The 21,462-nt window shown below is 40.6% G+C and overlaps 1 protein-coding gene across 1 annotated transcript in view; it reads right to left on the bottom strand.

The window, feature by feature from the left end:
* The window catches only part of zgc:110329 (uncharacterized protein LOC550500 homolog), a 36,245-nt gene that overhangs the window by 2,929 nt on the left and 11,854 nt on the right, over nt 1–21,462 (bottom strand). The window contains exons 2-7 of the mRNA XM_034128337.1: nt 21,192–21,377; nt 19,008–19,082; nt 18,828–18,923; nt 16,740–16,856; nt 10,514–10,564; nt 4,177–4,299 (exon numbers count right to left, since the gene is read on the bottom strand). Of these exons, the coding sequence (XP_033984228.1) occupies nt 4,177–4,299; nt 10,514–10,564; nt 16,740–16,856; nt 18,828–18,923; nt 19,008–19,082; nt 21,192–21,377 (648 nt within the window). The remainder of the gene's footprint in view (nt 1–4,176; nt 4,300–10,513; nt 10,565–16,739; nt 16,857–18,827; nt 18,924–19,007; nt 19,083–21,191; nt 21,378–21,462) is intronic.

Genomic DNA, 21,462 nt, shown 5'->3' with positions numbered 1-21,462 from the left:
GATTGGCTGGGCGAATTGCAAAACCACGCCCCGTAAAACTCTGAAAAGTGTTGTGAAGCCGCCATTGTATTTGCTGGCATTAGCATTATTAGCATTAGCATTAGCCCAGCGCACCAACGGAGAGAGACTAACTTATGGCAACACAAAAAAAAACATGGGAGCGGTGGAGTGATGAGGAGGTGTCGGCGTTCTGGCGATTTACTCGGAAGGCTTCAGTAGAAGCTGCTGGGAGTCCCAGCAGCTTCTACTGAAGCCAGTCCCCAACTCCGGGGACTTCCGGCCGGGGACTTCGGGTGGCAGTATACGCCGTTAAGTTGTTTGCGGCCTGCCAGTAAACCCAAAGCAGAAGAAGAAGAAGTGACGTCAGCGGCTTCATTTGCGTAATCTTCCCTCAGGGACTTATACCGGTGTGAACGCGATCTGCTCTTTAGTTCCATGGGGGAACTAAGTGCTGGGAACTAAGTACGGCAAAGTACTTGGTGTGAAAGCGGCTCTTGAATACTCACAAAATCAACATTCAAAGGCGGCTAATGTTGGGCTACAAAGGAACTACAGCACGGTCACATGACTTCACGTCACCACCGCTAAGCTAAAGGCGGCTAATGTTGGGCTACAAAGGAACTACAGCACGGTCACATGACTTCACGTCACCACCGCTAAGCTAAAGGAGGCTAATGTTGGGCTATAAAGGAACTACAGCACGGTCACATGACTTCACGTCACCACCGCTAAGCTAAAGGCGGCTAATGTTGGGCTACAAAGGAACTACAGCACGGTCACATGACTTCACGTCACCACCTCTAAGCTAAAGGAGGCTAATGTTGGGCTATAAAGGAACTACAGCACGGTCACATGACTTCACGTCACCACCGCTAAGCTAAAGGCGGCTAATGTTGGGCGTGATGGCGTTTAGTCGTCTCATTTAGACACTTGTTAGCAACCTCCGTTTTTAAATTCCGGCTCAAGTAGTCAACCCTACAATATGGTCACAGTATCCTTCGAGGTATTTGATCAGAAATATCGTAATACTTGATTTTTGTATCCTTATCACCTCGCCCTTAGTGGCAAGATATATATAAGGTGTCAGGGAACCTAACCAGCAGAAAATGTATTAACTGCAATTTATTCTGTAGGAGTGGTGCTTGGAGAGAACCAATGCTATTTATACTGTTGTTTTAGAAAAGTAATTATTGTAATCAATCCCCTCTGAAGGGGGGCCGCGACAAGTCTAAATTATGCATGGGCAGATTTGTGGCCAGAGGAATGTGTAGGCGAGAAATTCAGATTTAAGGTAGAAAACAATGAAACAGAGACACTGAAGTCAGTATTAGAAAACGAATTAGTTACACCACAATCTGTTTGATTTCTCTAATTATGTGAAGTATTCTGGCAGTGATAAATCAGGTTTTTATGCAGCATTGAAAATAATTAGTCAGGCAGAAAAAATAAAAACCTTGACAGGAAGTGGGAGTTCACAGTTTCTTTATCCAGGCTGAGTTAAAGAGTCCTCTCCTGCTGATGTTCAGGTGTATGTAGTGTCTCTACGTGTAAACTGTATTGTGCAAAATATCCCAGTGAAAGTGTTCTTTTCTATTTCATCAACACATTTCTTAAAGGTCCCCTGTTATACTGTTTTTCATCAATATATTATAGGTCTCAGATATATCCAGAGCCTGTCTCTGATTGGCTGAAACACCAAACAGATCATTGCAGCATTACCCATAATCCCCTCTGTTTCAGCCCTGTTTCCAAAGTGCTGATTCTCTGTCTGTTACTTTAGATGAAAATAAGGAGCCCCTCCCCACGCCCCTCTGAGAGAGATTTGGTTAAAAAGAACACAATGGTGCTCTAGGAGGAGATTCAGGTGATAAGGTGGGGGGGGGGGGGTTACCTTGGTTGCTGATTGGCTAATGGTTACACAAGACAAAACATCGTTATGACATAAAGTGGCCAAAATCTGATCAGCTCATTTTCAGACAGGTTTTTATAGAAATGGATCAAAAAGAGAGAGAATCTTTGTTCCTGAAACTTTCAGAGTCTCTTTCCACAGAGGGGACACATGTTGATGAAGAAGAGACATGAAGAAGAGGGGACACATGTTGATGAAGAAGAGACATGAAGAAGAGGGGACACATGTTGATGTAGAAGAGACATGAAGAAGAGGGGACACATGTTGATGAAGAAGAGACATGAAGAAGAGGGGACACATGTTGATGTAGAAGAGACATGAAGAAGAGGGGACACATGTTGATGAAGAAGAGACATGAAGAAGAGGGGACACATGTTGATGAAGAAGAGACATGAAGAAGAGGGGACACATGTTGATGTAGAAGAGACATGAAGAAGAGGGGACACATGTTGATGTAGAAGAGACATGAAGAAGAGGGGACACATGTTGATGTAGAAGAGACATGAAGAAGAGGGGACACATGTTGATGAAGAAGAGACATGAAGAAGAGGGGACACATGTTGATGTAGAAGAGACATGAAGAAGAGGGGACACATGTTGATGAAGAAGAGACATGAAGAAGAGGGGACACATGTTGATGTAGAAGAGACATGAAGAAGAGGGGACACATGTTGATGTAGAAGAGACATGAAGAAGAGGGGACACATGTTGATGTAGAAGAGACATGAAGAAGAGGGGACACATGTTGATGAAGAAGAGACATGAAGAAGAGGGGACACATGTTGATGTAGAAGAGACATGAAGAAGAGGGGACACGTGTTGATGTAGAAGAGACATGAAGAAGAGGGGACACGTGTTGATGAAGAAGAGACATGAAGAAGAGGGGACACGTGTTGATGTAGAAGAGACATGAAGAAGTGGGGACACGTGTTGATGTAGAAGAGACATGAAGAAGAGGGGACACGTGTTGATGTAGAAGAGACATGAAGAAGAGGGACACGTGTTGATGTAGAAGAGACATGAAGAAGAGGGGACACATGTTGATGTAGAAGAGACATGAAGAAGAGGGGACACATGTTGATGTAGAAGAGACATGAAGAAGAGGGGACACATGTTGATGTAGAAGAGACATGAAGAAGAGGGGACACATGTTGATGTAGAAGAGACATGAAGAAGAGGGGACACATGTTGATGTAGAAGAGACATGAAGAAGAGGGGACACATGATGAGAAGAGACATGAAGAAGAGGGGGACACATGGTGATGTAGAAGAGACATGAAGAAGAGGGGACACATGTTGATGTAGAAGAGACATGAAGAAGAGGGGACACATGTTGATGTAGAAGAGACATGAAGAAGAGGGGACACATGTTGATGTAAAAGAGACATGAAGAAGAGGGGACACATGTTGATGTAGAAGAGACATGAAGAAGAGGGGACACATGTTGATGTAGAAGAGACATGAAGAAGAGGGGACACATGTTGATGTAGAAGAGACATGAAGAAGAGGGGACACATGTTGATGTAGAAGAGACATGAAGAAGAGGGGACACATGTTGATGAAGAAGAGACATGAAGAAGAGGGGACACATGTTGATGTAGAAGAGACATGAAAAAGAGGGGACACATGTTGATGTAGAAGAGACATGAAGAAGAGGGGACACGTGTTGATGTAGAAGAGACATGAAGAAGAGGGGACACATGTTGATGTAGAAGAGACATGAAGAAGAGGGGACACATGTTGATGTAGAAGAGACATGAAGAAGAGGGGACACATGTTGATGTAGAAGAGACATGAAGAAGAGGGGACACATGTTGATGTAGAAGAGACATGAAGAAGAGGGGACACATGTTGATGTAGAAGAGACATGAAGAAGAGGGGACACATGTTGATGTAGAAGAGACGTGAAGAAGAGGGGACACATGTTGATGTAGAAGAGACATGAAGAAGAGGGGACACATGTTGATGTAGAAGAGACAGGAAAAAGTGGATTTTGTATAATAGGTGACCTTTAAGTGCTTTAATTTGCATCTTCAACCTTATGAATTTGTGCTATACTGTACATCCTTAAATAACATCATCACACATGTATTCTTTGGGGAGAAATTAAATGTTTGTTTTGTAACATTCCAGGCCTGGTTGTTGTGAGGAACATTAATAAAGTCAGGAAGTTTTCCCAACAGTCTGGAGGGTAAATGTGTGCATTTGGAGGGAAACCTGGCTCCAGAGCTCAGAGTCAGTGAAGCGCTGCGTGAGTTTTAAATTACCTGCGGCAGGCCGATGGCGCAGGAGAGAGCCGTCGTTATTCCCACGTTGTCGCTCATCCACAGGTTGACTGCGTGGATGCAGCCGCGCACGTGGATCAACTCATGAAGGGTTTCACGCTGATGCTGAGGGGGGGAACAAGAGGAAACGTTTCAATATCAACACTCAACACTCCCTGCTTCCAAAAATATGTATTTATAAGGAGAGGCAAGTTTATTTATATAGCACTTTTCAACACAAGGCAATTTAAAGTGCTTTACAAAAATGAAAGACATTAAGAAACATATTATAAAATGACATCTACAAACACTTTAAAAGCAAAGATAATAAAACATGAATAGCAAAGGTAGATGAATTAAACTGACAGTGCAGTGAGAGAAACACACATCAATGCTCACTTTTTAGCAGAAATAGTTTTCTATGACCTCACTTTCTTTCTACTTTCTTGTTTAACTTGTCCTTTAGTTATTTCAAGTGTTTCATGCTAAACGAACCCCCTTTGGAAAATTATAATCTATCCCCATGGTACCTTTTAGTGGGGTATGGTTCCTCTTTATATAAGAAGAACCAGTGACTCTTTAAAGTTGTCACACGCAGTAGAAAGACTTATTTATATAATAATAATAAAGCTTTATTTATAGAGCACTTTTCATACAACACATGCAGCTCAAAGTGCTTTACAAAATGACTCATCACAAGTTAAAAATAAACCTCTCAGATTATTTGTTAAGAACTTTAAAAGGTACATGCAGCAAAATATAACATGTTATCAGGTTAATAGACACAAGGAGGTAAAACGTATGATAATACAATTTAAATAAATAATTATTTCTCTCCGACAGATAAGACACAGAACAACTGAATCGATGCAACAATATAAAACCCTATAGTGAACATAAAGGTACAACCGAAATGAAAAATAGTTATAAGCGCAATAAACCGTATTTAATTTAGTCTTAATGTACATTATTTAATTTCATATTCTGTTTTTGTACATATCATATTCTGTTTACATCAGGGATGGGCAACTTGGATGGTGGTGGGGGCCACATAATTTATGTACTGGCCACCAGGGGGCCGCAGATTCACTTGGAGCCATAGACTGTATATGCTTGGAACACACACAAATTCCATGTATTATATGTAATTATTAACAAATATACTAAGTCTGACATCTTCATTGACATTTTACAATCTTTCAGGGAACATCCTCTAATAAGCTCACTAAACAAATATCCGTTCACAGAAATGTTATTTAATTTGTACAAGTGGCATGTTTGTATTGAACAGATTATTTAACAGTGGAATAAAACTATTTTAAACTATTGGAAAGCACGGAAAATGTGTGTGCATCAAGATTAAATATTAACCTGTTAAACCCCATCCCTGTTTTTCAGGTCTCAGGCTCAAAAATGACATTCCCAGAACAAATGACCATATCTTCCCTTCTAAAAGTGGAAAATTAATAATCTTTTTTCTCAAAGTAATGATAAACCTGTGAGTTGGATGTAGAATAGTCAGAATCAATATAGATGTTTTTTATTTTAAAGAAAATTCAGATTGAACATAGTAAAAAACTGTAAATTATAGTGTCCGTCCAAAAAATCTTTTTTACTTATAGTGAAAACCACCCTTGAATGATGGGATGGTAGACTAAAAGCTTTAGGAATCCAAAGTACAACATATAATAAGTACCCTGTATCAAGATTGATGCAAAACAAGTGACATTTGACCTTTTTAGAGAGGTTTAGCAAAAAGAACTCCACCTCTGGGGTGATTTGGGTGGAAATGGGCGTTTTTGCCGTTTCTCTGGAACCCATTGGTCGATTTTGGTGATTGACATCTCTTTTTAACCGTTAGAGCCAATAGAATCGAAGGGGAATTTCCACATACACACCAACGTTACCAAAAAAAAGTGGGGGCTTCGCGCATGCAGTTTAACTGAAACCTATCTCACGCTCTGAAATCTGAAAACGGAGAAGCAGGTTTATTGCTTATGGATTATCAGAAATCATTTCAAAGTGACACAGACACATTGGATTAACCTATGGATTAACATCAGCAGCGTTTTTATCGTTTTAATGCCATTGAAGACAACTTTTGATCAGACAACAACGAAGGTAAGAGATATTGCCGTTTTTGCTACCTAGCGCCACGTGTTATGTCTGTTTTTGTTTATTATGTCGCGAGTTCTTATCATGGAGTGATGATATAGATATAGATACCTATTCTGTGTCTTCTCACGATGCTAATCGAGGGGTTGGATGTGCAGTTACGATAAGTAATAAGGGTGTTATGAGTGACTTTCTGTGCAAACGCCGTTAGCATTTTTCGCTCGTGGCTAATTCAGAGGGTCAGCGTTAGCTTTGTGTTTTTTTTTTCCAAAAAAAAAATATCAGTTAGCGGAGTTTCTTCCCGTTACATGGATATTAAACATTCATAGTTTATTAAATATTAAGAAGCCCTCAGACGCTGTTTCCTGCAGATTATATGTTTTTCCGCCCGGGGGCAGGTCGATGGGGTTCAACAGGTTAAGATGACATAAACATGAAGTCATGAACACTAACCCAGACATTAGTTGTCTAACTCGAACCTAAGACACAATAAGGGGAATGTCAACCCGCACTCTGCTGTTCCTCAGCGCCGCTCCCCCTCCCTCCCGCTGAAATTATTAATGAAAAGCGTATAGTAATCATAGATAACACGGCAGGGTCCGTGACAGTTTGTTTTCATCTGATTTCAAATAAACAAAGTCTTGGTTTTTAGAATAGTAAACTTGTTTCGCCAAATTCAGATGATAAATACAACTTTTAAGCTTGTAAAGGCATAATTACAAGCGGTAACTTAAAGGGCACCTATCATGCAAAATGCACTTTTGTACGTCTTTTATACATGAATATGTGTCCCCGGTGTTCCAGGGAACTCACCAAGTGTCAGAAAACACAACCCTCTCTATTTTCCTCCATACCCAAATCTCTAAAAAAGGGGCTGCAACGGATCTGATAAAAACTGATCCAGATTTGAACACTGTCCTGACGTCAGGACGGTGGCGCTACGGCTATTGGGCCAACTCCACCAATCAGGAGGAGACAGCCACGGCCATTGCCGTTCGAAATCGCTGGAGACGCTGTAGTACATATGCCAGGCCTGTAGATGGTGCTGTTCTCACTGAATCAGCCCTTGCAAAAACAGAGCTAAAAAATGTCAAATTGAGCAAAATGAGGCATGGCTAAAATGCATGATCTGTTTGGTATTTTGAAAAAAAAAAAGTATAAATATGCCTTATATAGGTATGGTCCTACACTATATTATTCAAATATAGCATGATAGGTCCACTTTAACAGCAGGCATAACAACAGCCGGTGTTTCTTGTGAGTGTTTCCCCCGGAAACAAACACAATACACACAAACGCGTCACAGATTATTTTGCGGTATTTGGCTGCCGAACAAAATCATGTACGCAGCTCGCGACGTAACTAGGAGTCTAGTGGACGGTATCAGTACTACGAGTAAAAAAATACTTTTTTTTTTTTTTTATTAATTACGTTGTTTATAAATTAATCTGAGGCCGCCATTTGCCCATCCCTGGTTTACATGTAGATAGACTTTTTGCATTCATTATATGTTTCATTGTTGGAGGAGCTCAGGTCAGAAGAATTTCATTGCCATTTCTACACTGTAGCTTTGTGCTGATGACAATTCAACCTTTGAATCTTTTGAATCTAAAAATGCAGCTCTTTGCTTCAAAGACAGAGTCTGAACACCCTAAATCATTAAGATATTAAATAAAACATAACACTCTTTCATCACAATAAACTAGCAATGCTTTTCACACAGGCAGCACATTTAGAAATAAATATCTAATATACTGACTGCATTTATTGTTAGAGAGTTAACGATGTAGGACGCATTGATGGTTTTTAAATTCTCATGATGAAAAAATACACATTTAATGACACCTATTCAGCCTTTAACAAATTGTGCTTCGTGCCATTTGGATATTGCACGACTCCATATTGCAATTTTGATAAATGTCATTAATTGTGCAGGCTTAATGGAAAGCCACGCAAGAGATCACATTAGAAACACAAGGGGAAGATACTAATGCAAATGAATATGGATGTTTGAGCACATTGATTTATATTACTTAATAGTTTATTTTATTGCCGTTTTTGTTTTTGCTAATGTAGATTTTAATTAGTGTAATTATTAGTGACAAGTTGATTAAACTAGTTGTTTATGCTTTTATCTTGAAGGCGTTTTGGTAATTATGTATTTACTGGAGACATGTGGGATTAGTGTCAGAGAGAGAGAGGGCAAATGTCTTTTTTTTAAACCAGGAAACGCCACAGGCAGAGGCGAGATTTGGTTTCACACCAAAAAAGATCTGGAACTAGTCCCTAGTTCGCGCGAACCTTTTCACCCCCAGATAGTCCTTGCTAGAGAGGTAGTACTTTCCTGAGGAGGAAATGGTTCGTGGGAGTGTCGGCCACACTAACAATTTCTGATTGGCTGGGCGTATTGCAAACCACGCCCCGTAAAACTCCGAAAGGTTTTGTGAAGCCGTTATTTTATTTGCTCGCATTAGCATTAGCCCAGCATTATCCCAGCATTAGCCCAGCATTATCCCAGCATTAGCCCAGCATTAGCCCAGCATTAGCCCAGCATTATCCCAGCATTAGCCCAGCATTAGCCCAGCATTAGCCCAGCATTAGCCCAGCATTAGCCCAGCATTAGCCCAGCATTAGCCCAGCGCACCAACGGAGAGAGACTAACTTATGGCAACACAAAAGAAAACATGGGAGCGGTGGAGTGATGAGGAGGTGTCGGCGCTTCTGGCGATTTACTCGGAAGACGCGACCCAGCAGCTTCTACTGAAGCCAGTCCCCAACTCCAAAGTTGAAGTGACGTCAGCGGCTTCATTTGCGTAATCCTCCCTCAGGGACTTAGTCCAGTGAGAACGCGATCTACTAGGACAGTTCCAGGGACTAAAGAGTTCGGGGGGGACAAGTAACGGGGACAAGTACCGGCTAAGTACTTGGTGTGAAAGCGGCTATTGTTCTTGCCGGGACTCTGGATCTTTTCCCTGGATGAGATTTACGGTTTCATTTCTTTATAATTTTGCTCTACAATGGATATTAGATTAGATTTATTTTCATAGCACAGAAAAAAATACTGAAAAAAAATACAGAGACAGCGAAATGCAGGGGTTTTTTGTATCTGTAATGTAACGGTCAAGGTATTAAATAAATGTAGTCGAGTAAAAGTACACGATTTAAGTACAAAGTAGGAGAAATGGCAATACTCAGTTAAAATTACCTCAAAATTGTACTTAATAATAGATTTATTTTGTAAGCGCTTTTCCAGGTGCTCAAAGTCGCTTTACAGAGATAGTGAAAAGAAAATAACAAATAAATATAGTTTAAGTCAAATTAAAATCAAGCAATACAACTACAATCCCACATTAAAAGCCAGATTGAAGAGGTGAGTTTTTGTAAGTGTTTTGAAGGTGGTGAGGTCAGCGACTTGAGTAAATCTACTTAGTTACTTTAAACTACTGGACTAAGTGTGAACCTGCGACATTAAAAAGAGGATTTCATTCCAATCATCTATCTCCATGATATAAATAAACCACTGGTGCACCTCGTCTTCTTCTTCTTTGTGAAATGCATGTTTTCTTTCACAACGATGAGCATTTGCAGCTCGTTTCTCTGAGGTATTTATCTGGTGTTTGTGCCAGAGCTGGAAAACGGAGGTAATTATTTCTCCAATAATCGAGTCTCCTTTTTTTCTCCCAGTTGCTGCGATACTCGCTCCAGATTCTCCTTGATGCTCGCTTCAAACTCTCCTCAAAGCAGCGGTCCTCATTGGTCGGATGGAGGGACGTAGCGATGCAGAAAATGTTATCGGACTCCGTGGTTTGTGTCAGCTCTTAGGGAGGACTTAGGGAATCAATGCCTCTGGTGAGCCGACATCTTGTCAGTTATTTATTTAGTCAATTTATTGAACATGTCAGAAACAATTGTTCTTAGAATAATAATTATAACAAAGAGAAAAACGTTAAAGGTACAAAAAATAAATACATTCTCAAATAGTGAGTCATGTTCAACAGGGGCAAGGAGAAGCTTAAAAAAACGTTTCTGGTCCTACCCCCTCACATGAGTGAAAACACAATGTAAAGGCGGCTGTTTGAAGATCATAACATATCATCCCACATTAGTAGGGGTGAAGGGAGGCCTTACGTTGGCAAACAGACTTGGTCTAGGCGGCTATTATTATTATTATTTTTGGTAAAATCCTCAGTGAACAGCGCATCAAAAGTGTTTTTGTTTCTCTCACCTGTTGATCCAGAGTCTTGTAGCCACACAGAGTGTTGATGACCTCTCCGACCTGCAAAGAATCACAGAGAGAGTCAGAGAAACTTAACAGAAAGACAAGATGAGCAAAGACATCACTGTTTGTGTTAGTCGGTATTAACTGGACTTTGATCAGGAATATCTGTTCAACAAATAAAATAGAATTCTGTCAAAATGTACAATGAAAATAATTCCCCTTAATAATTTGAAGTGTATTTAGATAGAATTTACGTGTGATTTTCAACCGCTGTGCCGTGAGAAATCGTGGGGTGTGCCTTGGAAAATTGTCCAATTTTACTTAATAGGTCCAAAAAGAATATTATTTAGTTGCTGCAAATAAATTCCAACAGTGTCATGGTCACAAGTAAGCGTATCATCTCCGAACGAAACACCGTCACTTCAAAACAAGAACACGGACTATTTTGGTCACCTGCGTTATCAGAAAGGTACATTTGATGAGAAAAGCCACAAAGAGAGGGCTCTCAAAGCAAATTGAGAGACCTGTGGTTGTTGGTGTGCCACGGGTATTTTTTTTATGTAAACAATGCACCACGGTACATTGTTTACATAAAAAAAATACCCGTGGCACACCAACAACCACAGGCTTTAAAAAAAGGTTGAAAACACTGGCATAGACGAGTCAGCAGCATGATCGATTCTATAGACAGAAATACCCTTTCTCTTTGAGGACAGCGCTCTCAGGTTTGGGACGATACCGTTTTTCAACGACCTGCAGATTCTTCATTACTGATTTCAGTGAAATCTAACCCGAGTGGACCAAACTGGCCAAGGTAGGAATGTCGGTCACTGCAGAGTAAAAGCGAAAATAGTAGTTTGTATTCCTTAAGAACCCGGACCCATTTCTAATTGTGACATGTTACTCCAGATTTACAGAGAAATGTTAAAGTTAATGTCCCGTTGTTACATTAATGTCATACCGATATTTATCTTATTTGTTTCATATCAATTTGATCAAGAAATGTTTCCACAACAGGTTACATGTAATAAAGGACATGTTTTGTAAGCATTTTAATTCTTAAATGGCTGAAATCTTAACTCAAGCAACAACAAAAAAGCTTCTGAAATGTAGCTAGTCACATGTGTTAGCCTGGCCCATGGACATGTTGTCATGGGAACACAAAGTCACATGACCTGGCCCATGACCCACCCGACTGTTCAGTGTGTGTCACTGAGGGACTTCATGAGATCAAATAAAGGCTAAAGCTGTATAAGGAACTTTCCAGAACATTTAATGACGACACATTACATTAATTTAATGTCATGTGACACCTGTGTCACTGAAGGTTCTTATCGGTTCAATTTAAAGTCCGAAAGAAAATCTGCAGCAGAACATCTTCATTAAAATGTTCCGAGTACTTCTTCCACAGCTGGAAACAGCCTCTTCTAGTCTACACTTCTTATCGATTGTTTCCTAAGCTCAATAATAATAAACGCAGATAATATTTGACCCATTTTTCCCAACGGAATAGCTAGTGGGCACATATATGTGGGAGTAAAGCCCCTCGCACGGGGAGTCTCTGTCCCCTGAGACCCTCAGTGTTTGCAGAAAGGTTCTGCAGCGCTGGAGCTGATAACGTGAGGAACCTGGACCTCGTCAGCGCTCCACTTTATATCTCTGCTCCGGGTGAGGAGGATTTTGTCATTAACTTCTCCGGTGACGCTCCACTGCTTCAGAGACGGTATCAGGGATGTGAGCATAGAGGGGATATATAGATAGAGGAGGGGGCATAGGGACTTATATTTAAAGGTCCCCCATTATACTGTTTTTCATCAATATATCACAGGTCTCAGATATATCCAGAGCCTGTCTCTGATTGGCTGAAACACCAAACAGATCATTGCAGCATTACCCATAATCCCCTCTGTTTCAGCCCTGTTTCCAAAGTGCTGATTCTCTGTCTGTTACTTTAGATGAAAATAAGGAGCCCCTCCCCACGCCCCTCTGAGAGAGATTTGGTTACAAAGAACTCAATGGTGCTCTAGGAGGAGATTCAGGTGATAAGGGGGGGGGTTACCTTGGTTGGTGATTGGCTAATGGTTACACAAGACAAAACATCATTATGACATCATAAAGTGGCCAAAATCTGATCAGCTCATTTTCAGACAGGTTTTTATAGAAATGGATCAGGAGAAAAAGAGAGAGAATCTTTGTTCCTGAAACTTTCAGAGTCTCTTTACACAGAGGGGACACATGTTGATGAAGAAGAGACATGAAGAAGAGGGGACACATGTTGATGTAGAAGAGACATGAAGAAGAGGGGACACATGTTGATGTAGAAGAGACATGAAGAAGAGGGGACACATGTTGATGTAGAAGAGACATGAAGAAGAGGGGACACATGTTGATGTAGAAGAGACATGAAGAAGAGGGGACACATGTTGATGTAGAAGAGACATGAAGAAGAGGGGACACATGTTGATGTAGAAGAGACATGAAGAAGAGGGGACACATGTTGATGTAGAAGAGACATGAAGAAGAGGGGACACATGTTGATGTAGAAGAGACATGAAGAAGAGGGGACACATGTTGATGAAGAAGAGACATGAAGAAGAGGGGACACATGTTGATGTAGAAGAGACATGAAGAAGAGGGGACACATGTTGATGTAGAAGAGACATGAAGAAGAGGGGACACATGTTGATGTAGAAGAGACATGAAGAAGAGGGGACACATGTTGATGTAGGGACACATGTTGATGTAGAAGAGACATGAAGAAGAGGGGACACATGTTGATGTAGAAGAGACATGAGAAGAGGGGACACATGTTGATGTAGAAGAGACATGAAGAAGAGGGGACACATGTTGATGTAGAAGAGACATGAAGAAGAGGGGACACATGTTGATGTAGAAGAGACATGAAGAAGAGGGGACACATGTTGATGTAGAAGAGACATGAAGAAGAGGGGACACATGTTGATGTAGAAGAGACATGAAGAAGAGGGGACACATGTTGATGTAGAAGAGACATGAAGAAGAGGGGACACATGTTGATGTAGAAGAGACGTGAAGAAGAGGGGACACATGTTGATGTAGAAGAGACATGAAGAAGAGGGGACACATGTTGATGTAGAAGAGACATGAAGAAGAGGGGACACATGTTGATGTAGAAGAGACGTGAAGAAGAGGGGACACATGTTGATGTAGAAGAGACATGAAGAAGAGGGGACACATGTTGATGTAGAAGAGACATGGACAAGTGGATTTTGCATAATAGGTTACCTTTAACTTAAAGAAAAAACTCTACTTGAGGCCACATAATTGGGACATTTTGTATTATTATTATTAGTCAATGTATTGAACATGTTAGAAACAAAACAGTAAGACGTCCCTGATGCTTTGATAAAGTATTTGTGAGTGAAATCTCAAATGGAAAAAGACAGCGGGTTATTTCATGTTTTTACAGCCTACTTTGTGACAGACTGATTATAGCCTTTTTAACAGGGCTGAGACCAACAACTATTTCTTAATTAACAATTAATCGGCTGATTTGTTTTCTCATTTAGTCTAAAACATTTTCTGAAAATAGTGAAAAATCCCCATTTCTCAAAGTCTTCAAAGGTGTTGTTTTGTCAGTCTGAAGATATTCACTTTAATAGAAGAGAAAAGCAGTAAATCTCCATATGTGATCCGCTGGAAACAGCCTTTTTCTGACATTATTGCACGTGAAATTAACTCAGAAATAGCACCAGGGATAATACGCCCTGTGTAGCTCACATTTTACAGAGAGGAATCACAGAGGCTTATGTCGAAGCTCTAGCTAAGAGTCGGAAAATTGTGGGATTTCATGCCTATAATTGAGAAATCATGTTATAATAGAGTAAAAAACCCGTAAATACTAGTATTTTACACTTGGAAATACATTGATTAAGGAGCAATATATATATTTGTCCATTGATCTGGCATCTGCTGAAGACCGGCAAATCTAAATCTCTCCGGTCAAAATGTCCGGTCAAAATAATTTTCCCTTAGCGCAATACCGCATCAGTTGAGCCACTTATGTGACAGACGAGAAGAGTGTGTGACAGACGAGAAGAGTATGTGACAGACGAGAATAGTGTGTGACAGACGAGAAGAGTGTGTGACAGACGAGAAGAGTGTGTGACAGACGAGAATAGTGTGTGACAGACGAGAAGAGTGCGTGACAGACGAGAAGAGTGCGTGACAGACGAGAATAGTGTGTGACAGACGAGAATAGTGTGTGACAGACGAGAATAGTGCGTGACAGACGAGAAGAGTGCGTGACAGACGAGAAGAGTGCGTGACAGACGAGAATAGTGCGTGACAGACGAGAAGAGTACGTGACAGACGAGAAGAGTACGTGACAGACAAGAAGAGTACGTGACAGACAAGAAGAGTACGTGACAGACAAGAAGAGTACGTGACAGACAAGAAGAGTACGTGACAGACAAGAATAGTACGTGACAGACAAGAAGAGTACGTGACAGACAAGAAGAGTACGTGACAGACAAGAAGAGTACGTGACAGACAAGAAGAGTACGTGACAGACAAGAATAGTATGTGACAGACAATAGTATGTGACAGACAAGAAGAGTATGTGACAGACAAGAAGAGTATGTGACAGACAAGAAGAGTATGTGACAGACAAGAATAGTATGTGACAGACAATAGTATGTGACAGACAAGAAGAGTATGTGACAGACAAGAATAGTATGTGACAGACAAGAATAGTATGTGACAGACAAGAAGAGTATGTGACAGACAAGAAGAGTATGTGACAGACAAGAAGAGTATGTGACAGACAAGAAGAGTATGTGACAGACAAGAAGAGTATGTGACAGACAAGAATAGTATGTGACAGACAAGAAGAGTACGTGACAGACAAGAAGAGTGCGTGACAGACAAGAAGAGTATGTGACAGACAAGAATAGTATGTGACAGACAAGAATAGTATGTGACAGACAAGAAGAGTACGTGACAGACAAGAAGAGTGTGTGACAGACAAGAAGAGTATGTGACAGACAAGAAGAGTATGTGACAGACAAGAAGAGTACGTGACAGACAAGAAGAGTGTGTGACAGACAAGAAGAGTATGTGACAGACAAGAAGAGTATGTGACAGACAAGAAGAGTACGTGACAGACAAGAAGAGTACGTGACAGACAAGAAGAGTACGTGACAGACAAGAATAGTATGTGACAGACAAGAAGAGTATGTGACAGACAAGAAGAGTATGTGACAGACAAGAAGAGTACGTGACACACAATAGTATGTGACAGACAAGAAGAGTGTGTGACAGACAAGAAGAGTATGTGACAGACAAGAAGAGTATGTGACAGACAAGAAGAGTATGTGACAGACAAGAAGAGTATGTGACAGACAAGAATAGTATGTGACAGACAAGAAGAGTATGTGACAGACAAGAGTATGTGACAGACAAGAATAGTCAATTCTAATGTCTCACACGTAACGTGGAGAAAGAGTGTCCTGTATGGGTTGATTGTGCGTTGATCTGTTGGTAATGCCTCGGGGTTCCGGTGGGCATGTAAACAAATGCATAATGCTGCGCTATACTTTGTGGCCTCACCCGGTTGCATAGCGACGCTTATTGTTTAGGTGTCTTTTAATAAGCAGGTAGTCATATCATTAGCTAGAACAAGCTAGATCTGATCGATATGGACATAAACGCGAGTGAAGTCTAATCTGACGGGAGAGAGAGATCGGCTGCTGCTGACGAGTCGACACGCAGCTCTGCATGATCACCTGCAGCGGTGAGCAGAGCAAAACACACACTTCAGGTTAGAACATCACACGTAGCTATTTTAATTACCTCTCAAACTACCTGAACTAGTTATAGATATGTTTAGTTTTACTGTCGGGCCACTCATTACTGGATCCGCGAGCTGCATGATACTGACGGGCTGTCAGGAGAGGGAGAGAGAGCGCTCCGTTTATTATTCCCTTGTTATTGTAAGTTACTGTACACGTTTGAATAATGTAGTTAATCTACTATAATTAGTTTGTTTAATATCAAATCATATCAATTTGTTTTAAAGCTCATTAAATAACAAAGAAGACCTTTGACCGGCACTTTTCTCATTTTGTACGGAAGATTTAAACTGTAACGGACATGTTGACCGGCAAAAAAATATTCGAACGGGAACTCTGGTGTGTGTGTGTGTGTGTGTGTGTGTGTGTGTGTGTGTGTGTGTGTGTGTGTTAGCAATCACCTTTTTGCGGACACAGCAGGTATAAGGGACCCCACAGGCCAGAGGACCAGTACCATTACAGAAATGGTACTGGTTCACCCCCCAGTCCTTATACTCGTCCCCCCCACAGCAGGAGAACTGGAAGAAAAGACAGAAAAAGACAAGAAAATTAAGGACCGTGACAGAAAGACATAATAATAACACAGTGTACAAATACTCTGTTACAAGTAAAAGTCCTGCATTCAAAGTTATACTCAAGTAAATATTTTAAAATCTTAGCATTGACACAGGGATTTCAGCCTCTGCAGACCATTTACATGCACTTAAACCTGAAGAACACACTACAGGAGAGGGAAAACCCCAAAAAGCATAATAGCGCCTCTTTAAAAAGGTGCATTTTGCGGGAAAGAGGGCTTCAAACGCAGCTCAGTGTCAGAATCATCTTGTGAAACCTACATTAAAGTGGACCTATCATGCTATATTTGAATAATATAGTGTAGGGCCATACCTATATAAGGCATATTTATACTTTTTTTTTTTTCAAAATACCAAACAGATCATGCATTTTAGCCATGCCTCATTTTGCTCAATTTGAAAAATGTTAGCTCTGTTTTAGCAAGGGCTGATTCTGTGAGAACAGCACCACCTACAGGCCTGGCATATGTACTACAGCGTCTCCAGCGCTTTCGAACGGCAATGGCCGTGGCTGTCTCATCCTGATTGGTGGAGTTGGCCCAATAGCCGTAGCGCCACCGTCCTGACGTCAGGACAGTGTTCAAATCTGGATCAGTTTTGATCAGATCCGTTGCAGCCCCTTTTTTAGAGTTTTGGGTATGGAGGAAAATAGAGAGGGTTGTGTTTTCTGACACTTGGTGAGTTCCCTGGAACACCGGGGACACATATTCATGTAGAAAAGACGTACAAACGTGCATTTTGCATGATAGGTCCCCTTTAAATGTTAAAGCCACAAAAGTATGAGTGTTACATAGAGATGTCACTATGTTCTGAGAGTAAGAAAGGAGTCCAATGGAGGCGTTTCAAGCCATTTACATGCACTAAAATATAGAACACACTACAGAAAAGGGAAAACCCCCCAAAAGCCGAATAGGGCCTCTTTAAATATAATCTATATGGAATTTTGGTGACAGGAATAAAGCTGCATTGCCTCATCCAGTGGAATTTTAAAATTATAAATTAGATTATAAAACTAAATCTAAATATTCCAAGTTACTAAATCAGTGAAATAAATTAAGGGGAGTAAAATGTCCAATATCTGTCTCTAATTGATGGTGGAATAGAAGTATAGTAGAATAGCAGGAAATGGAAATTCCTAAGTACAAGTACCTCTAAATTGTACTTAAATACAGTGAATGTACTCAAGTTACTTTCCACCACTGCATCTCGTCACATTAACTGCCTCTGCACATCTTAGTCCGTAAAGTCTGACATTTATTTTAAGACGTTGAAGGACATCTCTACTTAAGACAAGCAGTGGGAGGAACAGGATTCATCGCCTGGTTTACTGACGTTTGTGGTGAAATAGAACAGCATGATCTCCTGTGAGCATGTAGGAGGGAGGGGAGATGAAATCTTCAGCTCACGGCTAAAGGTTAAACACCCGTTACAGACATTTAGTTCTGAAGGTCATGTTCAAAGAAACTCTATGCACTGATACCAGATGTACTGTTCAGATTAGATTTATATCTTAAACAGTGTGACGTTTCCAAAATACACACTGCTCGATTATTTACAGGTACTTGGTCGACATATTCCTGCATTTTTACATGCAACCTTTTCGGATGTGTAATTAGGAAGATCATTTGTTTATATATATAATTTGTAAGTCAATAATATTTGTGTTTATTAATTTGATACTGCTTTAGTTTGTACAGTATCATAATTCTCTTGTTTCATTTCATTAATATTTGTTGTATATTTTACACGTTGGAAATAAATCAAATCAAAATCAAACCGTTGTGTCCCTTGCACTATTGTATGTCTCCTATATATTGTATGTTGCACTGTAGGAAGAGATGGTATCAAATAAGAGCATCATTATTGTCCTCAAGTGTCTGTCTTTATGTGTTTATATATTAAATATCAAACCACCTTTTCCTGCATGTAGTCCAGGATGTTCTTGAAGTCCAGATCATCGTAGTAGTGTTTGATTCCTTCTCGTATACTGCTCTGAAACAGGGCCGACGTCTGAAGAGAGGAACAAGTGTTGATGCTATCATTTAGGATATTATCTGAGGATTTAGAGGAAAAGTGACATTTAATAAAGTTTACCTTGTTTTCAAAGATGAGAGCCAGGGTGAGCCCGATGGCCTGGAGGAGCAGCAACACACAGAGGACACAGAGGAACTGTGGAGGCAGGGAAAAAATACACTTTTAGACAAAATTCAGGGTAAAAATGGGCAAATAATACCTCAGGGCTCCATCCTGGGGCTTCTTTACTTTAACATCGACATGCTTCCACTTCCTCAGATATGGAAAATAAGTTACCATAGCTATGCAGACGACACACACATTCATATTATAATCTCACCACGGGGGTATGGTCCAATTAAAGCACTGAGTAAGTACATGAGCAATTAAATGACGTGATGTGTCAGAACTTTCTCCAATTAAATAAAGATAAAACTGAGGTAATTGTTTTGGAGCTTAGGAGGAACGAATAAAAGTCAGCACTGAGCCTCAGTCTGCAATGTTTAAAACAACAGATGATGCCACAAATCTAGGATTAGTCATGGACTCTGAGCTGAGTTTAAATAGTCACATTAAAACAATTAGTCAGCCTACTTTCACCTTAAGAATATATCTAGGATTAAAAGACTAATGTCACAGCAGGATTTGGAAACACTTGTCCATGCTTTTATCTTCAGTAGACTGGACTACTGTAATGGTGTCTTTACAGGTCTCACTAACACATTGTATTGTTGTATTTTATAAGTCATACTCTTAGCTTGGATAAATCTGTATTATCTTGGCTTTTTAATTATTGTTTTCATATGTACTTAAAAAGGTCATGATGTCATTCTTTTGCACTATATCTTAAAAAGGCCCTATTCTGCTTTTGGGGGTTTCCCTTTCCAGTAGTTTGTTATACGGGTTTTGGTGTGATGTAAATGGTCTGTAAAGCATAACCCCATTGAAGCTGTTAACACCTACAGATACTTAGGCATCACTATAGATGACAATCTCTGCTTCAAACCACATATTGACAATCTCTTAAGGAAATTGAAATTAAAACTGGGATTCTTTTTTAGAAATAAGGCCTGCTTCTCCACAAGTGCGAGGAAACGGCTTGTAGCTGCCACATTTTTGCCGCTCTTGGACTACGGGGATGTTGTGTACATGAACGCCTCAGCTCACTCCCTTCATCTGCTGCACGCTGTCTACCATGGGGCTCTGAGGTTCATAACCAACTGTAAACCCCTCACACACCATTGCACGCTGTACTCTTTAGTCAACTGGACATCATTATCAATGCGCAGATCACTGCACTGGTACAAATTCATCTATACCGCTATGCTTGGACTGCTGCCCCTCTACATATCCACTTACATATCACACAAACAGTACAGCTATAGCCTACGATCTCAACATTACATCACTCTGTCCGTCCCCTCAGTTCGCACGGTGCTTGGGAAAAAAGCCATATCATACTCTGCCCCCTCGACCTGGAACACACTTCAGCAGGAACTTAAGCTGACCAGTTTGATACCCATCACGGATTTTAAACTAATTTTAAAAAAGCTGGAGAAATCATCTGTGGGTGTTTGCACCTGCTTTACCTGAATACTTTATATGGATTTCAATGACTACTTTTTTTACGATGTTGTATTTTAGTGTTGCCTCTGTGTTTAGTGTCCTGTCTGTCTGTAACTTTGTGTGGTAGTGTTACCACTGAACAGGTCTCTCTTGCAAATGAGACCTTGTGTCTCAATGAGATTTTACACCTGTATAAATAAAGGCTGAATAAAATAAAATAAAAAAAGACTGAAATCCCTATGTTTCGAGCTTTTTGAACATTAAAGCATGGAGACATGTCACAGTAGAAACATGAAACATTTATATGAACCTGAACATTTGAATAATACGGCCCCTTAAATGCCTTTAACCTATTTTGCAAAGCGCTTGCCTTGCACATGCTGCTTATATCTTCTAACCTTGGACTGGAATTAAATGTTATCTTATTTTCTGTTTGCCAAACTGTTAAAGCACTTTGACCTGCCTCCAACAAATAATGTTATTTATTGTTATTATAATGAAAATCAAGCGACAGAAACGATGTGATCAATGTCTTTGCTGCACAGATTTCTGGAAACCTCCACAGTGTGTCTTGTGTTGCTTTGAGGGGGAAGCAGAAATCCGACAGCAGCACCGACAATAAATCTTCTTGGAAACGCTCGGGGGTTAAAGATATCTTTCTGTACACAACATCAACAACAACAAAGAGCTCCTCCTCACCATGTGCAGCAGGGTCTTGTTGTCCCTCAGGGAGCCCACCATGCCCACCACGGACACGGTGAACATCACCAGGCCCAGCAGGATGAGCACCACGGCGGGGGCCAGAAACAGGCCCTCCAGGGTCCGGTTCTTCTGCCGCTCCACTTCAGCGTAGACCCCCACACAGAGAACACAGAGGCCCATCAGCTGCAGAGAGAGGGGGGGGGGGTTAATGGGATAAAAACACTCACTGGAAGAAGAAGAAGAAGAAGGAATAGTGTCGAGGGTTTGG

This window comes from Trematomus bernacchii, unplaced genomic scaffold, assembly GCF_902827165.1.
Source record: "Trematomus bernacchii unplaced genomic scaffold, fTreBer1.1, whole genome shotgun sequence".
Classification (NCBI taxonomy): Eukaryota; Metazoa; Chordata; class Actinopteri; order Perciformes; family Nototheniidae; genus Trematomus; species Trematomus bernacchii.
Note: the sequence above shows the minus strand (reverse complement) of the source record. Positions and strands in the feature narration are given on the sequence as shown.